The following is a 20,063-nucleotide window of genomic DNA, read 5'->3' as shown; positions in this document are numbered from 1 at the left end:
AACCTAGGTCAACTATGGGGAGGGCAAGTGTCTTCCTGGTTATGTTATCTCTCTGGCCTCTAGAAAAGATTTTTATTTAATTAATTTATTTTTGCCACACCTGGTGGTGCTGAGGGGACTGTATGAGGTGCCAGTGTTGGCTGCCATGCCACTTGTAAGGCAAATATGCCTTACCTCCTATAATATCTCTCAAGTCCTAGAAAATAATTTTTTTAGAGGAGAGAGGAGTGAGGATGGGAAATCTGGTCATACCTGGCAGTGTTCAGGGCTTATTCCTTAGTCTACATTGAGGAATCACTCCTGGTAGTGCTTGGGGGACCCTATGCATGCATTGCCAGGGATCAAACCTGGACTGGCCACATGCAAAACAAGCAACTGACTCATTGTACTATCTAGCCTTCTGAGAAAAAATATTTTATTTTATTTTTTAAATTTTATTTATTTTTTAAGACAATACCTCACTTTATTAATAAAATTAGAACAAACCTATCACCACCTTTGAAAACCAGATTTTCATTCAAAGGAAGTAGAGAATTCCTAGTTACTAAACTTTTTTCTGTTTCTTTTTTTTTTTTTTTTTTAGGGATACTGGGTTCATTGAAGGTGGAGAAAAAATATTTTAAAAAGAGTACAAAAGTTTGAGAATCATGAGGTTAGGAGAATAGGGTCCTCTGGGAGAAAGGGGTCCTGAGGGTCAGGCTTCCTGGTTAGAAATGGGGGAGGCCCTAAGATATGATGAGCTTTCCCTTTGGGACCCTGGGAGCAGAGCAAGTCCCACTTTTCTGTATTATTCTAACCTTTCAGCAAGGCTTCCTGTCTGTGCTCTGTGTGGAGGTGCCGAGGGGCCCAGGAAGGAAAGTTCATCCCAGATCCATGGCTGGTGCCTGGGAGCAGTGACATCAAACCCAGGGCTTTGGTTTCACACTTTCAACTCAAGTGAAAAAGGAACCTTAGGGAACCTTAGGGCAGCATTTAAGGGCCAATCCCGGGCTATGGACATGGCTCCTAGATTTGATCTCTGGCACCTTACTGTCACTGAGCAACACCAGGTGTGGCCATCCCCACTATCAGTAATGGCCCCACCCAAGGGGTGGGGTTGTCAGTTACTAGAAAATTTAGACTCATTGTTAATACCTCCACCCACTTTTCCTGGGTCTTTATAGCTAGAATTAGAGAATTTAGACACTTGTTTTCATTTTTGTAAGTTAGTGCTAAACACTGTGGATAGGGGCTGGAGAGATAGCACAGCGGGTAGGGCGTTTGCCTTGCACGCAGCCGACCCGGGTTCAAATCCCAGCATCCCATATGGTCCCCTGAGCATGGCCAGGGGTAATTCCTGAGTGCAGAGCCAGGAGTAACCCCTGTGCATCGCCAGGTGTGACCCAAAAAGCAAAAAAAAAAAAAACAAAAAAACACTGTGGATAATAAAATTTGATATTTTGCATTAAGATTTTTTGTGTGTGTGTGTGGCGGATGCACTCCTTGGCAGTTCCAGGGCTGGGATGGGGCAGCACCAGCCCACACACTTGCACAAACTGTGCTCTCCCGCCTAAACTGCACTTTTTTTCTTCCTTTCATTCAGATCTGGAATGTAGCTTTTTTTTTTTTTATTTTGCTTTTTGGTTTGTTTGTTTTTTTGGTTTTTGGGTCACACCTGGCAAATCACCGGGGTCACTCCTGGCTCTGCACTCAGGAATCACCCCTGGTGGTGCTCAGGGGGACCATATGGGATGCTAGGAATCAAACCCGGGTCGGCCACACGCAAGGCAAACGCCCTACCAGCTGTGCTATGGCTCCAGCCCCTGATTTTGCTTTTTGGGTCATACCTGGTGATGCTCAGGGGTTACTCCTGGCTCTACACTCAGGAATTACTCCTTGCAGTGCTCAGGGGGCTGTATGGGATGCTGGGAATCAAACCCAGGTTGACTGCGTACAAAATGAATGCCCTACCCACTGTACTATCATTCCAGCCCCTGGAACACAGCTTTGTAAAATGCTGGGACTGACAGGAAGCAAAAGCTGTCATCAGATTCCAGTTTTACCCTTGGGAGGAGCACATATTGGTTTGTTTCTTCTCTTTCTTTCTTTCCCTACCCCCAACCCCCTGCTATGCTCAGGACTTAGTCCTGGCTCTGTGCTCACACCTGGAGGGGTTTAGGAGAGTATATGTAGTGCTGGGGATCAAACCTCAGTTGGCTGCAACGCAAGTGACATACCTGCTGTACTCTCTCTAGCTCTCATATTAGTTTCTTTTCTGAGCTTTTGCCACTCTGAAAAATACTTTGTTAGGTGGTAGCCATAGACAACCGGATAGTCAGATATTCCCTTCAAAAATCATTGACTATGAGACTAATATCCAAGGACAGAAAAAACAGGGTCCAGGAGGACTTGCCTATGGCTGAAAGCTTATCACAAGGATGTGGGTGTGTGAGGGCAGTTAGGTAAAGGGATATATATGATAGCCTGTCATTATTGCAAACCATAATGCCCAAAAGGAAAGGGAGAGAGAAAAAGAGAGAGACAAAGACAGAGAGACAGAGACAGAGACAGAGAGAGAAAGAGAGAGAGAAGAAAAGTACTTGCCATAGAGGTGGAGGGAGGGTAGTTGGGGACATGGGGGGTGGGAAATGTACACTGATGAAAGGACATGTACTGGAACACTGTATAACTGAAACCCAAACATGAACAACTTTGTAACTGTGCATCTAATGGCAATTCAATTAAAAATAAAAATATTCAAAATTTAAAAAAAAATCACTGAGTAGGGGCCAGAGGGGGCAGGATGGGGTACTTGCCTTGCATGTGGTTGACTTAGGTTTGATCCCCAGAACCTGATAAGGTTCCCTGAGCCCTGCCAGTAGTGACCCCTGAGCAGAGTCGAGTTAGCCCTGAGTATCACTGGGTGTTGCCCCCAAACAAACAAAGTTAAATCACTACTCAGCTACTTTCTGGTGTCAGCATCACAGATGTGCTTTAGGTGATTTCTCTGCCCAGATGTTGTTGGACTCTTTTGGCCACTGGCTTCCAGCTGTCATTCCAGACAAGCCCTGACATACCCTCCCCTTCTTACCTGCATCTAGTCAACACACAGGGCAGCACAAAGAGCAGCTGAGGACAGCGTGACAATTTCTCAGTCACTAAGTTTGCACCACTTTGCAATACCTGCTACCCCCCAATTCTTGGGTCTATCCTTGAATCTTAATTGTGCCTCAGTTTCTCATCTTTACCTGGTACACCCTGTCAGCACCAACCTTTCTCTTCAGTACAAATTAACTGCTCTGGCCATTCTAATTTTTGGTCAAAAAGGCTCCCATTCCCCAAAAACTAGAAAACAAGTAGTGTTGGCAAGTTTGTGAAGAAACAGGAACATTAATATGCTATTGGTAGGAATATAAAATGGTGCAATCACTGTGGCAAGCAGGAGAGTAATTTCTGGTTAGAAATTAGAAACAGAATTGTTACAAGACCCAACAATTCCAGTTCTAGTATATATCCCAAAGAACAGAAAGCTCAGCTCTACTAACCATGTCATGGCAGCATTAGTCACAACAACCAAAAGGCCATGCTCAAGGGCCCTCTCCACATGCTCAGACGAGCCTCATGCATGAAGGAACCAGCAGAGCAACCCAGGTGTGTGGACCCGGGGCTGAGATCTCCAAGCCTGCTCAGATTGGGACTGAGCCTCCTCCACCCAGACCCCTCACTTTTCAGTAGCTTGGCAGCCACACCTACACCTACAAACTGCCCCTTGTAATCCCATCAACGGCCAAGATTCTGAGACTATAAAACAACTCTCCCGGAAGCGCGCAGAATGTGGCTGTGTGACCTCTTATAGCCTAGTTCTCCCTCCTAGAGAACCTGGCAAGGTACCGAGAGTATCCTGCCCACGCCTGGCAAGCTCTCCATGTGTATTCGATATGCCAAATATAGTAACAATGATGGGTTTCATTCCCTTTACCCTGAAAGAGCCTCCAATGCGGCACCGTTGGGAAGAACAAGTAAAGAGATGCTGCTAAAATCTCAGGGCTAGGACAAATGTAGACATTACTGGCACCCGTTCAAGAAAATCAACGAGCAGGGCTGGGGCTGGAGCGACAGCACACAGGGTAGGGTGTTTGCCTTGCACGCGGCTGACCCGGGTTCGATTCCCAGCATCCCATATGGAACCCTGAACACCGCCAGGAGTAATTCCTGAGTGCAGAGCCAGGAGTAACACTTGAGCATCGCCAGGTGTGACCAAAAAAAAAAAAAGAAAGAAAAAGAAAAAAAAGAAAATCAATGATCAACGGGATGACAGTGATACAGTGATACAGTGAACCAAAAGGTGAGAGTAACTCGGGTGTTCATTAACTTTAATGAATGAGCGTATAAATAGAACATGGTCCTCTACATGCACACAATGAAGTATTATTCAGTCAGTCAAAGGAATGAAACCTGACATGCTACAATACAAATAAATCTTGAGTATATTATGGTAAGTCTAATAAATTTGTCACAAAATGATCAATATTGCATAATTCCACTTATATGAAGTATCTGGAACATTCAAATTCAGAGAGAGTAGAAGGGTGTTTAGCAGTGGTGAGGGCTGGGGAATGGGTGTTTGCTATTTTTTTTTGTTTTTACATGTTTTCGTCACTACTGCTGTGTGGTACTCTGCATGGGCCATACTCAGTGGTGAGTGTGTCAGAGGGTAGGCAGGTGTTACCAGAGATCAAATCCGGGATCTCTCACTTGCAAGATAAGCACTCTACTACTGGTCCACATGCCTGACTCTGTGGTTTTTTGTTTTATTTTGGAGTGTGGGCCACACCCGGTGATGTTCAGGACTTACTACTTTTCTGTGCTCAGGGACCATTCTTGGCAGGCTCAGGGGACCATATGAGGTGCTGGGGATCAAGCCTGCGAGGAAAGAGCCCACACACTGTACTATCTCTTCAGCCTGGGTAGTTTTTTTGTTTCTTTTTTGTTCATTAGCACTGCTCCCTGCCTTCCCCTCAAATCCTCTAGTTCTGAGACTAGAACTCAGGCCTCCCATATACGAAACATGTACTGCAGCCCTTAGTCTTTCAACTTCAGCACCCCATATTGTCCTCTGAGCACCCTCAGGAGTGGTCCCTGAGTGTAGAACCAGGAGTAAGCCTTGAGCACTGCTGGAGATGTCCCATCCCTCCTCAAAAAAAAAAAACAAAACAAACAAAACAAAACAAAAAAGCCAAAAAGAAAAAGTTGGGGTGGGGCTGGAGCGATAGCACAGCGGGTAGGGCGTTTGCCTTGCACGCGGCCAACCCGGGTTCGAATCCCAGCATCCCATATGGTCCCCTGAGCACCGCCAGGGGTAATTTCTGAGTGCAAAGCCAGGAGGAACCCCTGTGCATCGCCAGGTGTGACCCAAAAAGAAAAAAAAAAAGAAAAAGTTGGGGAACATGATGTCTCCCATGTTCTTTATTGTTTGCTTGCTTGGTTTGGGGCCACACCTGGCTGTGATGGGGACTATACCCTGACCCAGTGCTTGGTGGCCCCATGGAGTACTTCCTTCATGAAAATCACACATTGCAACCCTTTGAGCTAGTTCCCTAATCCTCCCTTATATAGTTTTTTTGTCCAAACCCAGAAGTGCTTGGGGATAGTCTTGGCTCTTGGCTGGGAGTTGCTCCTGTAAGTGATGGGGAACCATATGCAGTGTTGGAGATAGAACCGAGGTCAGCTGCATGCAAGGCAGGCCTTAGCCCCTGGTACTTCCCTATTCTTTTTATCACCTGAGTTCATGTCCTTGGGCTCTGTCTTGCTGAGCAACTCCGTTTGGGGCTGAGTCATGGAACACTGGGGCTCTGATCTCAGGAAGAGCCATCACCAACCATCCCGGGGCCTAGATCCTGATACTCCAACAATGGATTCCGCAGGGACCCCAATACCGTCTGTGTCTCTGGCTTTCCCATGCCTGACTGGGCACCAGCCTACCTGGGATTGCTCCCTGTGTTGTACAGAAAGCAGGGTGGGAAGGGTGGAAGCAGCACCTCGTCTGCTCCCAAATCACTTCTCTATGAGACAGGCACAGCGAGCCCAGTTTCTGGTAGAAGGGGCTTTCTTGCTGCCTTTAGGAAGTCTGGCTGCTGTGGGGCGCCAAGGGCAGCCCCAGCAGTCTCGAGAGAGTCTTGAAAACAAAGACAGTCCATCAGTCTTTGTTTTCAGTATTTTCATCATCTGGTTTTTGTTGTTGTTGTTGTTTTGGTGGGGGGTATGGGTGAGGGGGGGAAGAGGGGATGACCCTTCTTAAGGATTTGAGGGGAAAGCAGGGAGAAGCCTTCCAGGAGGCTGCAAGGCATCCTGCTATTTTAAACTGCAAACCACCCCCTTCCCTTGTAAACTCAAGGTTCTAACCCATTCTCAGAGGGAGGCCCCATGGTAAATCAGCCCGGATCTGTCTCTCCCCGCCAGGCATGACTCGACAACTTTTATAGAACCAGCCAGGAAAGGAAGGGAGCCAGCAAGCTCTGAATATTACCACAAGGGTAGGGTAGAGAGCTTCAGCATTGAAGCCATCCGAGCCGAATGTGCACAGCTCCTTAATGAAGTTGTGATCAAAGACAGTTCACCAGAAGGCAATTAGTTAGAGCCCAGAGGGCAAGCAGGAAGTGGAACAGCTTTCTTTTTTACCTCCAGGTTCTCGACATCAGAGGTAGCTCATTCTCAGAGAGGGGACAAAGCCTCTGACTAGGACTGGGCCTCAGCTGGGGGATTCAGTGGGTCCCTCCCTGATGACACTCTGCAGACCTTCTCGGAGGCTGGGCAGAGCAGGGGGAATTGTCAGGCACTGTTAGGGGAACGTAGCCAGAGGAAGGTGCCAGGTGAGAAGCACGAAGTAAGCTGGTGCAGCCTGGGAGAAGCTGCTTGCTGAATAGGCAACTGCCTCTTAGGAAGGTGGGTTGCCCGCAAAGTGTAGGAAATGGAGGGGTGTCTGGGTCCACTTCCACAGGGAATGAGAAATGGATGAGACACACCCCCAAAGGCACAGCTCCAGCTTGGTCCCTGAGACCTGTTTCCGGCATCTCTGTTGGAAAAAGCATCTTTGCAGGTGGGATAAGGTTGAAGATTTCAAGGTGTGGTATTCTGTGTTCTGGGGGCACAGTGTAGGGGTGGCTGGCACAAAGAGCACAGTCTGAGAAAATACCGAATAGCACTGTACACGCCAGTCACAGAAGCCTCCAGCATGCAGCTTCGCTGAGGGGAACACTGCTCTCTCCTTCCGCTGGGATCCAGGGTGCTCCCTTCCTGGTCCGGGTCGCAGCCTTGGAAAGTGCTTCTGGGTGCTGGCTGACTTGGCACTTGTTAGCCCCACAACCTATAGTGGGACCCAACAGGTCCCAAGCAAGGGGATGTCCGTGGCATCTAGCTGGCCCAAACTAGCCACCTGCTACCCTGGAGGGCTGCTCTCATGGAGGGTGGGGTGGAGGGAAGTCAAGAAACTGATGAGGTCACTGGCCACTCACTACTCCCTACTGAATCTGCCCTGCTAAGTGAGGGGTATGGAGAAAGGAAGGAGAGGTCTCTGGCCTCACTGCAGGGTCACTGTTCCTCCAGGCACCTCCCATCTACTTTTCTCCTCAAATGCCACCCAAGCCAGTCCTCATGGCAGGGATGCGCCTGTCCCCCCCTTCACTATGATAAGTGCTGCTGCCGACTCACCCTCCCCGCCAGGCTGGGAGGCTGAGAGCAAGGATGCTTGGCCAAAGGCTTGGTGGCTATGAGCTGTTTGTGTTTTAACAAACACCCTCTGCATGAAACAGACCTCTGGAAACAGATGTCTTGCCACCGCCACATATAATTTAATTAAAATCCAGAAACAGCAGTAGCAACAAATAAATACCAAAAGGATGGCTAGCTGGAGGCACAATAGGCCTGAGGAGGGTTTGGTGCTCCCCAGACTCACTGCTGGGGCAGGAGATCCCCCCTCCCCCATTCTGAATTAGGCCTGGGTTGCTGTGTGGCCCCAGGCAAATACAAACCAGGAAGGCACAGTGAGCTCTCAGGGTGAGTGGGAAGCAGCAAGAAATAGCAAGGGTGCCCAGCAGAGGTCTGAAAGCAAGGAGTGCAACTCTTATGCATTACCTTTCTTCTATTGAAGATTTCAGGACCTGTACTCTCTTGTGTCCTAAAAGGGGGGTGGCATTCCATAGCATCTTGTGCAACTGGGATTTTGCAGAAAGTCTGGGACCAGAGGATTCCTGGAGTCCACTGATCCTACATTTCACAAATTCTCAGCATTTTGTCATTCCTCCTGAGCTCTCTACTTTGGAAATAACTGGAATCCTTTGCTTGCACATGAATCTGATCTCCTTGAAAAGCAGGTTCTTGGTGACCCAGAACCTGCTTGGTCATTCCTTCACCTCTTTGCACCTATGGTTCCACAGACAAAATGTGGAAAATTAAACTGGACAGAATTTACGACAAACAAAATGTAGTAAATTAAACTGGACAGAATTTACCACAGACAAAATATTGTGGTAAATAAAATATGTGGTCAATTGTCCAAGAAATCATAGGTACCAACAAAGAGGTGAAGGAATGACCACCCTTCTGGGTCACCAAGAACCTGCTTTTCAAGGAGATCAGATTTCATGGCAAGTTCATTTCCCAAGGAAGAAGGTGAGGAATAGAGAAGGACTGTGTCTCACTTCATAGTACTAAAATAACAGGGATGGGGGACCCAGAACCTCATGTCTCTCATTCACCAGCTTTTCGAGGACAACTGTATTAGGGTTCTTGAGAGAAAGAGATCCCACCGTGTGTGTGTATAAACGTGTGTTTAAGAGTGAGAGAACGACAGAAAGGCCGAGAGAAACACAGAGAGAAAGATATTGAAGGAATTGGCTTTAGATAGACACTGTGGAATCTGGCAAAGCTGAAATCTGTTGCAGGCTGGCAAGCTGCAGACCCAGGGTAGAGCTGGTATAATCTTGGGTGTGGAGGCAGAACTCATTCTCTGAGGCCAGAGACCTTTCCCCTTGGGACCTTCAACTGACAAGGCCCACCCACACCGTGAGGGTTATCCGCTGGACTGACTGGATTCAGGAGTGCAGTGATTTAAATGTTCATCATATCTGAACACCTTTGCAATGACATCCAGACTTCACTTTATCCCACTAAACTAAATTCCATTGCTTAGGAAAGTAAACACATAAAATTAACCATCTGCACAAATGACAGGTCTTTACCACTTGAAGTCTTTAGGTCACAGGCAAAAGCAAAGCAAAATCTCCAAGAATCTGGGTGAGCAGAGATGAGTCACAATGGACAAGAAATCCAGTCTCCTCCAACTGTGGGCAGGAAGTGGTGCAGAGGGAGGATTCGAGCTCCCAGGATCCGTGACCCTTCCTGCTCCTCCTGACCAGTTTCCCCAAGACCTTTCAAGTGGGAATGAGCAAGAGAGATAGCCTGTCCTTGCGAAGTCACTCGCCATTCTCTGGAAAGTGGGGAGGGGACAGGTGACCCAGGAAGAAAGCTACAGTTGCTCTCTCCAAGGGCTTCTCAGCAGAGGCCCCAGCCAGGTGGAAAAGACCTCCTCTTCCCATCTGCCTTTAAGTTGAGGAACGGAGCCACATGCAAAAGTAACAGGAACAAATGAATAAACCTTAAAGGCTACAAAGTAAGTAAGTATTCCTCCCTTGAGAGGGAGGACCTGTGCTCGTATCTGGGAGGTCACTGGGTGGGTCTTCGATGTCCAGGGACTCAAGTGGAGCTGTTGAGGTGAAAGGGCAAAGCCATGGGCACGGCCATGATTGAGGGTCCCAGACCCTGGGACTCCCCCTGCAGGATGGCCCTTGACGGCTCTCACCGAGTGGTCTGAGTGAACCACACAAGAGGCGCTTCACCCAATACCAGTTCACTGTCCTCAGTCTTTGGGTTTCCTTACAGCCTCTTCCAAGTTTTCTATAGGACTTGTTTTGTTTTGGGGCCATGCTCAGGAGTTACTCCTGTCTCTGCATTCAGGAATTACCCCTGTTGGTGCTCAGAGGACAATATGGGATCCTGGAGATTGAATCTGGGTCAATCACAGGCAAACTGTGTAAGCTTACCTGCTGTACTACCTCTCCAGCCTCATTTCCCAGTTTTCTGAAGCATCTCCCCTAAACCTACTCCTGTGACCCCTCTCCCTTGCAGCCCTGCCCCGCTGCCTCCTCAGTGTCCCCCACTCCCCTTGGAACACCTGTTCAGGGTCTACTTGTGAACTCGGCCAACTCTACATGCCCTAAACTTTCACTTTCTCCCCCTGGTTGGGTGACTTTGGGAGAGAAGGATCAGGGAGCCCTGGACCTCAGTTTCCACAGTGCAGGTCTGTCCCCTCCGGACTCGCCACTCTCTGGGCTGGAAGCTACTGCAAACACTGGGACAGGACCCTGTCAGAAAGCACTGACCCCTGAAATGCCACAACTCCGGAAGAAAGTGGGAAACACAGGTTTGTAGCTGAGAATAAAATCTTCAGATAAAATAATGTTTTCTAGGACAGCAACGTCCAAGTAAAACCAAAACTGAAGGCATCATGTGGAGACGTGGAGGGCACTGACGGGGTGGGAAACGCTCGACCTTACTCCCCTCCATACTGGCAGAGGCAGGAACGTAAACAGTCTGGGAGGTGACAGGGGAATTCCTGGATCTTGAGACATGGGGGCTGGAGCCCTGGGGACCCCCACCGGAAATGCCACTGTGATGCTATCTGTGCCCGGGCTAGGCTCCAGACCTGCTAGAATGTGCTTGCTGAATGGTCTTCCCAGCTCCCAGGTCCTGGGTTTCCTGAGGCTGCAGGGAGCAGGGGCGTGGCTGAGCTGAATGGGGCCTCTGGTCCTGTGCTCCCTCCTGCCACTCTGACCCTAGGTGGCTGGGCCTCACCTATTGCTGCTTCAGCACCTTCCATTAGAAGCGAGAAAGCACCCCTCGGCGGGGCTGGGACTCAGGGGCAGTGAAGCTAGCGAATTTGGGGAGTGGAGGAGGCGCACACACGGGGTGGGGGGGGCTCGGGCCACACCACTCCCCACCTTTCTCCTCTCTACCTCACACAATGGTGAGGGGCAGCCCAGTCCTTTCCTGCACTGTCTCTGAGGTGAGGGAGGGAGGGACTGCAGTGACCAGCTCCAACCTGAGAAAGTGCTGGAACATTGGGTTTGCACTGGAAGCTTCAATTCCAAGTTTCTCCGGGGGTCACTGGAGAGGGCAGGCCCTTGAGATAGGGACCTGGCTCCAGTCTGGGACCTGTGCAAGCCCCTCCCTGGCCTGTCTACACCTCTCACTGCCCAGGCCTCCTCACCAAGTCACCAGAGGAACACTTTTACTCTGTTCTCTTCTCCCAGGGAACAGAAGATACCGATCTAGAACTCTGGACCTGCAGGGACAGCTGGGCTGCAGCCCCGTTTCCTAGTGGCAGAGATGCAGGACCACCAGCCAGGAGAGAACTAGTGTGACCCTAATGATCCAGATGGCCTCACTGCTCTTTCAAAGGACTGGCCCTGTGCTGTGCTCTGGGCCAGGGGCTCTCTTCTCTCCTTGCTCCCTCAGCACCTCTGAGGAAGCGACACCAGGTACAGGCATCTGGAGCCCTGAGTGAATCCCAGGTAGTCCAGAAGCACTCCCTTACTCTAAGTTTGCCGAAGGAGTCCAGAGTGGGCGTCTGCAAGCCCAGGCCCCAACAGCTTTGGGGGAAGGCACCCCACGGGTCTCGAATGAGACAGAAATGGATGCCAGACTCCCGAGGGAGGCTCCCGGGAAAGCTAGACTCACTGGCTGTGGTAAGATGTGCTATGCTGGACAGCCCACAATCAGCGGGAGTCTGAGCTCTCTGCACAGTGGGAGGAAGCCCAGACCCTGTCTGTGGGAGGAGGCAGTGATTACATGGGCAAGGCAGGGGCAGCAAGGCTGTGGGTGAGGCTGCAAGTGAGTGGAGAGAGCTTCTGGGTCCTGATCCTTCGCTGGTGGCCCTCAGAATAACCCTAAAGCCTGGGATAGCCTGTTATTGCGCGTGCGCGTGTGTGTGTGTGGGTGTGTGTGTGTGAGAGAGAGAGAGATAGAGAGAGATAGAGATAGAGAGAGAGAGAGAGAGAGAGAGAGAGAGAGAGAACTCCCTGGGCAAAGCAGCTGTGGGTTAGGGGCCAGAGAGCAGGGAGAGCTTTGTGGGTGCAGGTGCCCAGGGGCAGGGACCAAAAGCTGAGCTGAGGGACATGCTGCTGGGAAGGTGAGCTGGGCCTTGATTCCCTTCAGCTCCCAGGCCCAGCAGCATCGCAGCCAGGGAGCTGTAGGAGGGCTGGACACAGTGTCATGCCATTGGCTCTACCTTGCAGGCTAGCGTCAACCCAGGGCTGGAATGTGACACGCACCGGCCACTCTCTGGTCATTCCCCTCCATCAGCACCAGCTGACCCTGGCCTCTTCCACAAGGCAGAGGAAGAGGCCCTCTTCCAACTGGGCAGGTCCTGTTTCCCCACAGACTCAGCTGTCCCGGCTCTCCCCAGGCCCCACCCCCACCCCCAGGCTCTAGTGCATTCCCTGCCCTGAGGACAAATGTCCCTGTGCTCAAGCTGTGAGCTCAGGGCTGGAGCCAGCATGCATATGGCTGCCTGTGCGTGTGCACAGAGCGGGCTGCATCCAACCAGCAGCCCTTCCCTGTGGCTCTGCTCTTGTACTGTCAGGGAACTTTGGAGGCCCCCCATACAGGGCAGAAAAATCCTCTCACTGGGCTGCACTGATAGACAGCAGGAGCCTCCGTGGCTACTTTAATCAAACTGGAGAAACCAAGGTCAGAGAATCTCAGAGGAGAGGTGAGCCCAGGCTGAGCCGGGGGAGGCAGGGGCCCAGTCCCCAGGATGCTACACTGTGTGGCGTCTCCCACCCTCGCCACCCCACCATGGGCATGGATGGCCGTGATTCCTATTTGGTGTCCAGTGGCAGTCCCAGTGCCTACGACAGTGCCTGGAAGAACAAGCACTTGATTCTGGGATAAATGAATTAATTCCTGTGGCTTTACTTTTGCTTCTTTCTTATTTCCTGTGTTCCTCCAATGATCACGAATCACTTTTATGATACCAAAAACAAACATAGAGAACCCCACCATTTTTTCACTTTAAACAATATCCTGCTGATCTCACAAGGCTATTTCAGGAGCATAGACATGAGAAGATGCTTTAAGGACCAGAAAGTCTGGGGCTGGAGCGATAGCACAGCGGGTAGGGCATTTGCCTTGCACACGGCCGACCCGGGTTCTAATCCCAGCATCCCATATGGTCCCCTGAGCACCGCCAGGGGTAATTCCTGAGTGAAGAGCCAGGAGTAACCCCTGTGCATCGCCGGGTGTGACCCAAAAACCAAAAAAAAAAAAAAAAAAAAGGACCAGAAAGTCTGCGACAGATGGGAGGGGAGACTGCCGTGCACCCCCTGCCTGAGGTACCAGCACTGAGGAAACTTCCACAGGTTCCTTCCACCCTGGAACGTGGAGGCTGGCTGGTGCCAAGGGAAGCTGACCAAACCCTCAGACTAACGAGACAAGTCTTTGTCTCACTCAGGAAAAGAGGAGTCTGAAGGGAGACCCAAAGAGAAGCTGCAGGAAGTAGGAAGGAGAGAGGCAGAAATACCCATGAACAAGGGGGATCTGGTGGGGTAGGCCTTGGACCCCAAACAAGACAGCACAGCAAGAAAACCCACACTTGACTCTCCACTCTCAGCTGGATGCTGGCACCTATCTTGGCTAAGATAAAGTTAGAATTATCAAAATGCCATGTCTTTTTGAGTAGCAGCCCTTGGTGGAACTCCATATGGCTGCAGTAGCCAGGAGTTGGTGCAAATAAAAGTTTTTTAAACTGGCTGGGAAATGCTCCTGATTTCAAGGATACTCTTCAGGGCCGGCAGGAGGGCTCAGGGCGGGCTCTGTGCCTGGCCCCAGCCTTGTTCCCAATGGAAAGTGCATCTTTCTAGTAACATGAAGCCCAGGTGACTGTGTCGGCTACTTCCGGGCCTCCCCATGTCCCAACAGGGTACAGCAGCAGGGCCTGAGCAGGGTGTGCAGAGGGGACGGACTTGTTTCTTGGAGGCCGCCACCAGCAATGCTGCTCCTTGTGGGGGAGTCAGTGGGCTCCAGGGCCAAATGAGGTCCCGCTTTGGGGAGGGGATCTCCTCAGATGCAGGCCATCCTCTGGGCCTCCAGAGGAAGACCCCTGCTGGATGCCTTCACCTATAGGAGGTGCAGGAGCCGCAGGGGCGCTGAGACTGGGAAGAAGTGAGCGATGGATACTGTAGGCCACTACTGGAGGAAAATCTGCCCCTGTGGAGTGGATGCAATTGAGGCCTTGGGGCAGAGGGGGGTCTCAGGGGAGGGGAACACGGGCCTGAGGGATGCTTAATATCCACCCGAGAAGCCTCTCCCGAAGCCCACTGTGTACCCACTGCATGAAACCTGTAGCCTCCGCCTCCACACAGTGCACGGGAGATGAAAGAGTGCAGGCAAGGTTCCGGAGAGCCCAGGAAGAGGGCAGGGCAGTTTCCGGTCATCTCAAGGAGACAGATCTTTATTCCCCTCAATGGTCCTCACTGGCTCTCTACCATACCTGCCGGCTGAAGGTCCCACAGCACCACCAACTATGCAGGGAGTCAGCGGTACCCCTGGGTCTGGAAACCAACCAAGCAGGTCCTGGCTCTGGATTCCTGCACCTCGCCTGTCTAGACAGTGGCAGAGTTTTAAAAGAAAGGTTTCTCTCTGTGGATGGATTCACAAAACATGATTCAGCACAAGCAGCAGATGAGGAACCCTGAGGTCAGGCCTGTCCATCAGGCTCTGCCCCCCTCTGCCACCTCAGCAGAGGCTGGGCCTATTCCTGCCAGATGGAATCCCTGTGGTGCCCATGGAGGCTGGGCGGTGTGCCACTCCTCTCTCCAAGAACACCACTGCCTGGCAGGCTGCCAGGAACAGCCAAACTCCACGGACAGGCTCCTAGGAGCCCAGCCACATGGAAAGCAAAGGCGCCAGCTCTCATGACAACACTAACAAGTCTGGTAAATAACTCCCCGGATGCACAGCTGTAGTAGGGAAGCAAGGGCCTTTGGAAGACATGCTGTGGTAGTGGTGGCACATCCCCACAGCACACAGGCTTACTAGAGAATGTCACAAGCCTGGAGTGCTCCAGACCCTGCCAGGGGCAATGGTGGTGGCTGATCTTAACTCCCAGGAAATATGTGGCTTCTTCTGACAGGCAAGATGGACATCAAAGAGAAACTGAGAGATGCCCGGATGCTGTGCATTAGGGATCTACAAGGACAATGGGTGTTGGGGCTCTGGGCTGCGATGCAGGAAGGTGAACTTAGAAAGGGAAGGAACACTCAGGGGAAACAAGGAAATCCATTCTGATTGAAGAAAGACTCGGAGTAAGGCCAAGAATGGGGCTCTTCCTTGGCCTTTCAACCTGTTTGCTCGCCTAAAGATTTTCTTAGGTAGGAGGCATGGGGGTGGAGCTGTGTGAAGTGGGGTGGGACAGTGACCTTTAGCAGCCAATCTGCTCTATTGTTTCTATATGGGGAAAGACCTGTCCTGTTCCCAGGGAGCCTCTCAAGCACCTGTCCATCATGTAGTGAAGCCCCCAGTGCATCACTCCAGGTCCCAGAGTGTTCTTATTTGCATTCCTTGATGTAGCTCAGACTCCCAGGGGTGGCATGTAGTTAACCCTGCCATGATGGTTACAGTGGCCTGGACCATGAGTGAGTGCTCAGAACACATGGTCGTGTGGGGCTATAACCAGGGGGCAGTTCTGTCCACCAGGCTGTGCCACCTTTTTTACATGGGGAAGCAAGAAACAAGGTTCGGTGTTACCTCAAAAGGATATACTCAGAAACCTCCCACTCATGGGGCTGGAGCAATAGCACAGCGAGTTTTTTTTTTTTTTTTTTTTGCCTTGCATGCGGCTGACCCGGGTTCGATTCCCAGCATCCCATATGGTCCCCTGAGCACCGCCAGGAGTAATTCTTGAGTGCAGAGCCAGGAGTAACCCCTGTGCACTGCTGGGTGTGACCCAAAAAGAAAAAAAAATTTAAAAAGAAACTTCCCACACACACTGTTGCTCCAGGAAGCTGGCTGACACCCATGTCTACAACTTGGGGGGAACATGAAACAGCTGAGTTGATTATCCCATGTTCCATGTAGCTGGGCACTTGCCCATCCTCTGAGTAATGATTATTTCCTCCCAGGTTTTGGGAAAGATGCAGTGTGTGTGTGTGTGTGTGTGTGTGTGTGTGTGTGTGTGTGTGTGTGTGTGTGTGTGTGTGTGTTGGGGTGAGGGGCAGGAGGGGAAGGTCTGCAGGAAGAGGGGCCAAATGGCCACTTTTCTCCATAGCAGGCTTCTATGCTATGAGCACTGGGTGCAGACTGTTTCTAAACATGTAGCATGTTTCTGGTTTGGACTAAGCCCTCTTAGGTAGACAGAATCCAAATGTGTGGTCCTGCCCAGACTCAAAGTAGAGCAGACTCTTGAATTTCTAATCCCTGGCACTGTGAGATGAGTTTGGATTTGCAGAACCCACACAATTTCACACACTTTGTAGTATTTGCTCTATTCATTCCCCCAGTTATTCTTAGAAAAAGGAGGAAACAGCTCACAGAGGTTATCTCCCAGGTTCAAGGTCAAACAGACTGAGGCAAGCTGCCAGAGGGGCCTCAGGCTCTTAATGTAAGGGGCTGCATTCTGCTCCTTCAGGGAAGCTGCCTGGCACTCTGCCTGCACCCTTGACTTCAGCTCAGATCTTTAACCTTAAACAAAGCCTTCTGACACTAATTCAGTAAGTGATAAGCATATGTAGGCCAGGGAGTGTCCAATCAGGAAAATCACCCCTTAAATCTTGGATTCAAAAGAAGTGACCCAGAAAGGGGGTACCAGCTGCTAGGCATAGCCCAAGGTCTCTGCTTCCAGATCTCCAGTCAGTCTGACGCTACAACAGAGGGAGGTGTGGTCCTAGATGAGCAAGCATATCCTCAACCTTTGAAAAGGTTTAAAAACTTTGAAACCTTTTAGAAGCCTTTGAAATTCTTGCAAAATTATGTATGTTGGTGTGTCTGTCTGGAAAAAGTTCTGAGAGCTCAAGGTATCCCAAAAAACACACAAACCAGGTGCTGTCACTGTCCCGGCAGCTAAAACTTTTTACCTGTTCTTGATCATTGCTGCTAACTCCAGGATAGCATCTGGCCATAGGCTCTGCATGCCCCGCCTTTCTCTACCAACTGTTACCCAAGACACACGCCTTGTCTGGCCCCCGAGACACCTTAGGATTCTCAGGCCTCTCAGTGACTGCTCAGGCCCTTTCTGCACATCACCACCAGGACTCTAGAGGAATGGACGGGAAAGGAAACACGGTTTGAGCTAAAGTCCCTTCAGAGCAGCACACAGATGCAGCCTCTCCTTCCTCTAGTCTCAGGCTCCTAGAAACCAGACTCTGTGGCTCAGGGACATTTAGAAACCTGGTGATAGGCTCCAGCCCCTACACTGCTCACGGCCTACAGCCATTTCCTGGACAGTCCTGATCTGTATTTCCCAGGTCCCTCGGCAGATCCCCTGCTGGCTCCAGAGGCCCACCAGCCAGAGGTCAGACAGGCCTGGGCTGGAGGGCAGGCTGTCCTGTTCTCATAGAGCAGGGGACGTCTGGCAGCCTCCTCCTGCTCCCAGCCACCTTCCCGGTCCTGCCCACTTAGGTGTCTAAATGCCAGGGGACCTACAGTTCTTAGGAAATGCTCCCTGCCTTCAAATTTCTCTGGGGGTTCTCATGGGAACATAGCAGTTCTCCAAAAGTCAGGGAGAAGCCCGGCTTCCAGAGGACTCAGGAATCCGGTGTCTGCTTCCTGCAGGCCCCAGTGACTGGCTTTGGAGAACACTGACTTTCCTCTGTTCCTTCACTGCCAACCAAGAAGGGCTTGTTACCATCTCCCCCACTCCAATGTGTGTGTGTGGGGGGGACACATATCACATGATAAGTAAAACTATCTTACTTCCTAGTGTGCAAGTGGGATATGAAGGTCTGGAAAATCTATTATGCTGTTCAAAAGCAACAGAGTTTCCTTGAGGCGATACACTAGTTTCTAATCTTCCAAAGACAAAGACATACACACTGCTGAAGTTATGTGGCATATAATGACCTCTTCCTTTGGTGATTCGATTCAGAGGTACCTGGAGATTCAGAAGCATCTCAGACATCATTCCAGAAGCTGTTTGGAAAAGCAGGCAAGAGTGGAACGCCCACATCTTCCCTCAAGTCAGCTTCCCTGTCACTGCAGTATTGCCCACCTAGAAAAACATTCGCAGCGCCCAGCTGGAGGTGATGGAGGGGTGCTACAAGAATCCAGGAAGGTTGCGCATAACATTCGATTTTGGAAGTTTCTCCAGGAACATGCTCTTCAAGGTATTCTTCTGTCACTTTCATAAATGAGGAGAAAACTCCAGAAAGACCATCCAAGACTTGCCTCCCTCACCTGGTCAATCCAACAAGATATGGGGCCTGCACTTGGCCACACCCCAGAGACTGACTGAGAAACCTGTTCAGTGATGCAGGAGGGAGCTTGGCATGCTCCATGAAACAGATCCCCGCTTCTTCCAACTGAAGTGTGAAGGGAGGACAAGCCTGAGAGCTGGCATCCAGCAGCCGCCCCAGAGCAGCCCCCAAGCTGAGGGGAAGGGCCAGATATGTGTCCAGTCCCTAACCAGGCCCGGGGAGCTCGCTGGTAGCCCGGAAGTTCCAGCCGGCCAGCCAGCCAGGAAGGTGTACAAAAAACCAAATTCAGTTTTTCACTCATCTTTCCCCGCGGGCTGAATCGAGCCTCCTCGGTCCCAGGGACGATGCCGTGGGATGCCACGCCAACCCCACAAAATCAGATTCAGCTGACAAAAGCACAACCCCGAGGACCCTCGGAAGAGGGTGTTCTCGGTGGGTAGATCTGATGGGGGGAAACCGCCCTGATCCAGACCAGACGTCTCTCAGTCAGTCACCCCGCAACCATCCCTGGGGACGATCTCGTCGCCGAGGACTGATGGCGGGGACCGAATTCCAACAGGTTCCCCTGCTCGGGCCTCCCCTGGGCCAGCCTTCCTCCGCTCTGCCCGGAGGCCTCTCAGTCCAGGGCGCGCCGGGCACCTGCTGCCCGCCTGGATCGAGATCCCCTCCGGGGGCATTGGGGTTCGGGGACCCCCGCCGCGCTCACCTGGCGCAGGTGCTGCAGCAGCGTGCCCGCCTCCTCCCGCCGGCCCTGGCGCACCATCCGCAGCAGCTCCTGGACCATGCCGACGCGCCGCTGATAGGGGGGCAGCGGCTTGTCCCCGGCGCGCAGCAGCAGCGACGCCCAGAAGTCGGGCCGCTCTCGGCGGGGGCCGGCCGCGGCGCCGGCTCTCTCGGCCAGGCTGCCCTTGGTCTGCCGGGTGCCCATGCCGCCGCCGGCCCCGCACGCCTCGTTCCCGCCAGACCGCCGGCGCCCCTCCGAGGGCCGTAACTTCGAGGGAACTGTTGCGCGCGGGCGGCGGGGGGGCGGCGGCGGCTCCGCGCGGCTCCCGGCGCGCTCCCGGGCGCGTTCCCCGCTCGTTCCAGCCCAGGCCGCCCCGCCCCGCTCGCTCCCGGGAGCGCTCCCCGCTCACTCAGCCCGGCCCGCCCCGCCGCGCGCTCCCGGGCGCGCTCCTCGCTCGCTCCAGCCCGGCCCGCCCCCGCTGCGCGCCCCCGCCGCGCGCTCCGGCCGCGCGCTCCAGCACGGCTCCTTCCCGCGTTTCGGCCGCGCCCCCCGGCCCAGCCCCGCGCCCCTCCACCCCCACCCCCAGCTCCTTCCCGCCTGTCGGCCGCCACCCCCACGCCGTCCCGCGCCCCCTGCTGGCCGGCCGCCCGCCCAGCTCCGGGTCCTTCCCGCCTCGGCCGAACAGCCCGGCCGCTGCTCCGCGGCCAGCTCGGGCCCCAGCACCCCCTCCTAGGCCACGGAGACCGCGCCGGGAGCCGCGGGGAACGGAGGAAGGGAAAGTTGAGAAGGCGGTGGGCGTTGCGGCCCGGTAAGGGGGTCGTCAGCTCTCCTCCTGG

The 20,063-nt window shown here is 52.3% G+C and overlaps 1 protein-coding gene across 1 annotated transcript in view; it reads right to left on the bottom strand.

The window, feature by feature from the left end:
- The window catches only part of LRRC75A (leucine rich repeat containing 75A), a 41,019-nt gene extending 21,424 nt beyond the window's left edge, over positions 1-19,595 (bottom strand). Inside the window, exon 1 of the mRNA XM_012934425.2 lies at positions 19,210-19,595. Coding sequence (XP_012789879.2) covers positions 19,210-19,431 — 222 coding nt within the window. The 5' untranslated portion in view covers positions 19,432-19,595. The remainder of the gene's footprint in view (positions 1-19,209) is intronic.
- Positions 19,596-20,063: the final 468 nt, after the last annotated feature.

This window comes from Sorex araneus, chromosome 5 (assembly GCF_027595985.1).
Source record: "Sorex araneus isolate mSorAra2 chromosome 5, mSorAra2.pri, whole genome shotgun sequence".
NCBI lineage: Eukaryota > Metazoa > Chordata > Mammalia > Eulipotyphla > Soricidae > Sorex > Sorex araneus.
The sequence above is the reverse complement of the archived record's forward strand: the minus strand, read 5'-3'. Positions and strand labels throughout refer to the sequence as shown.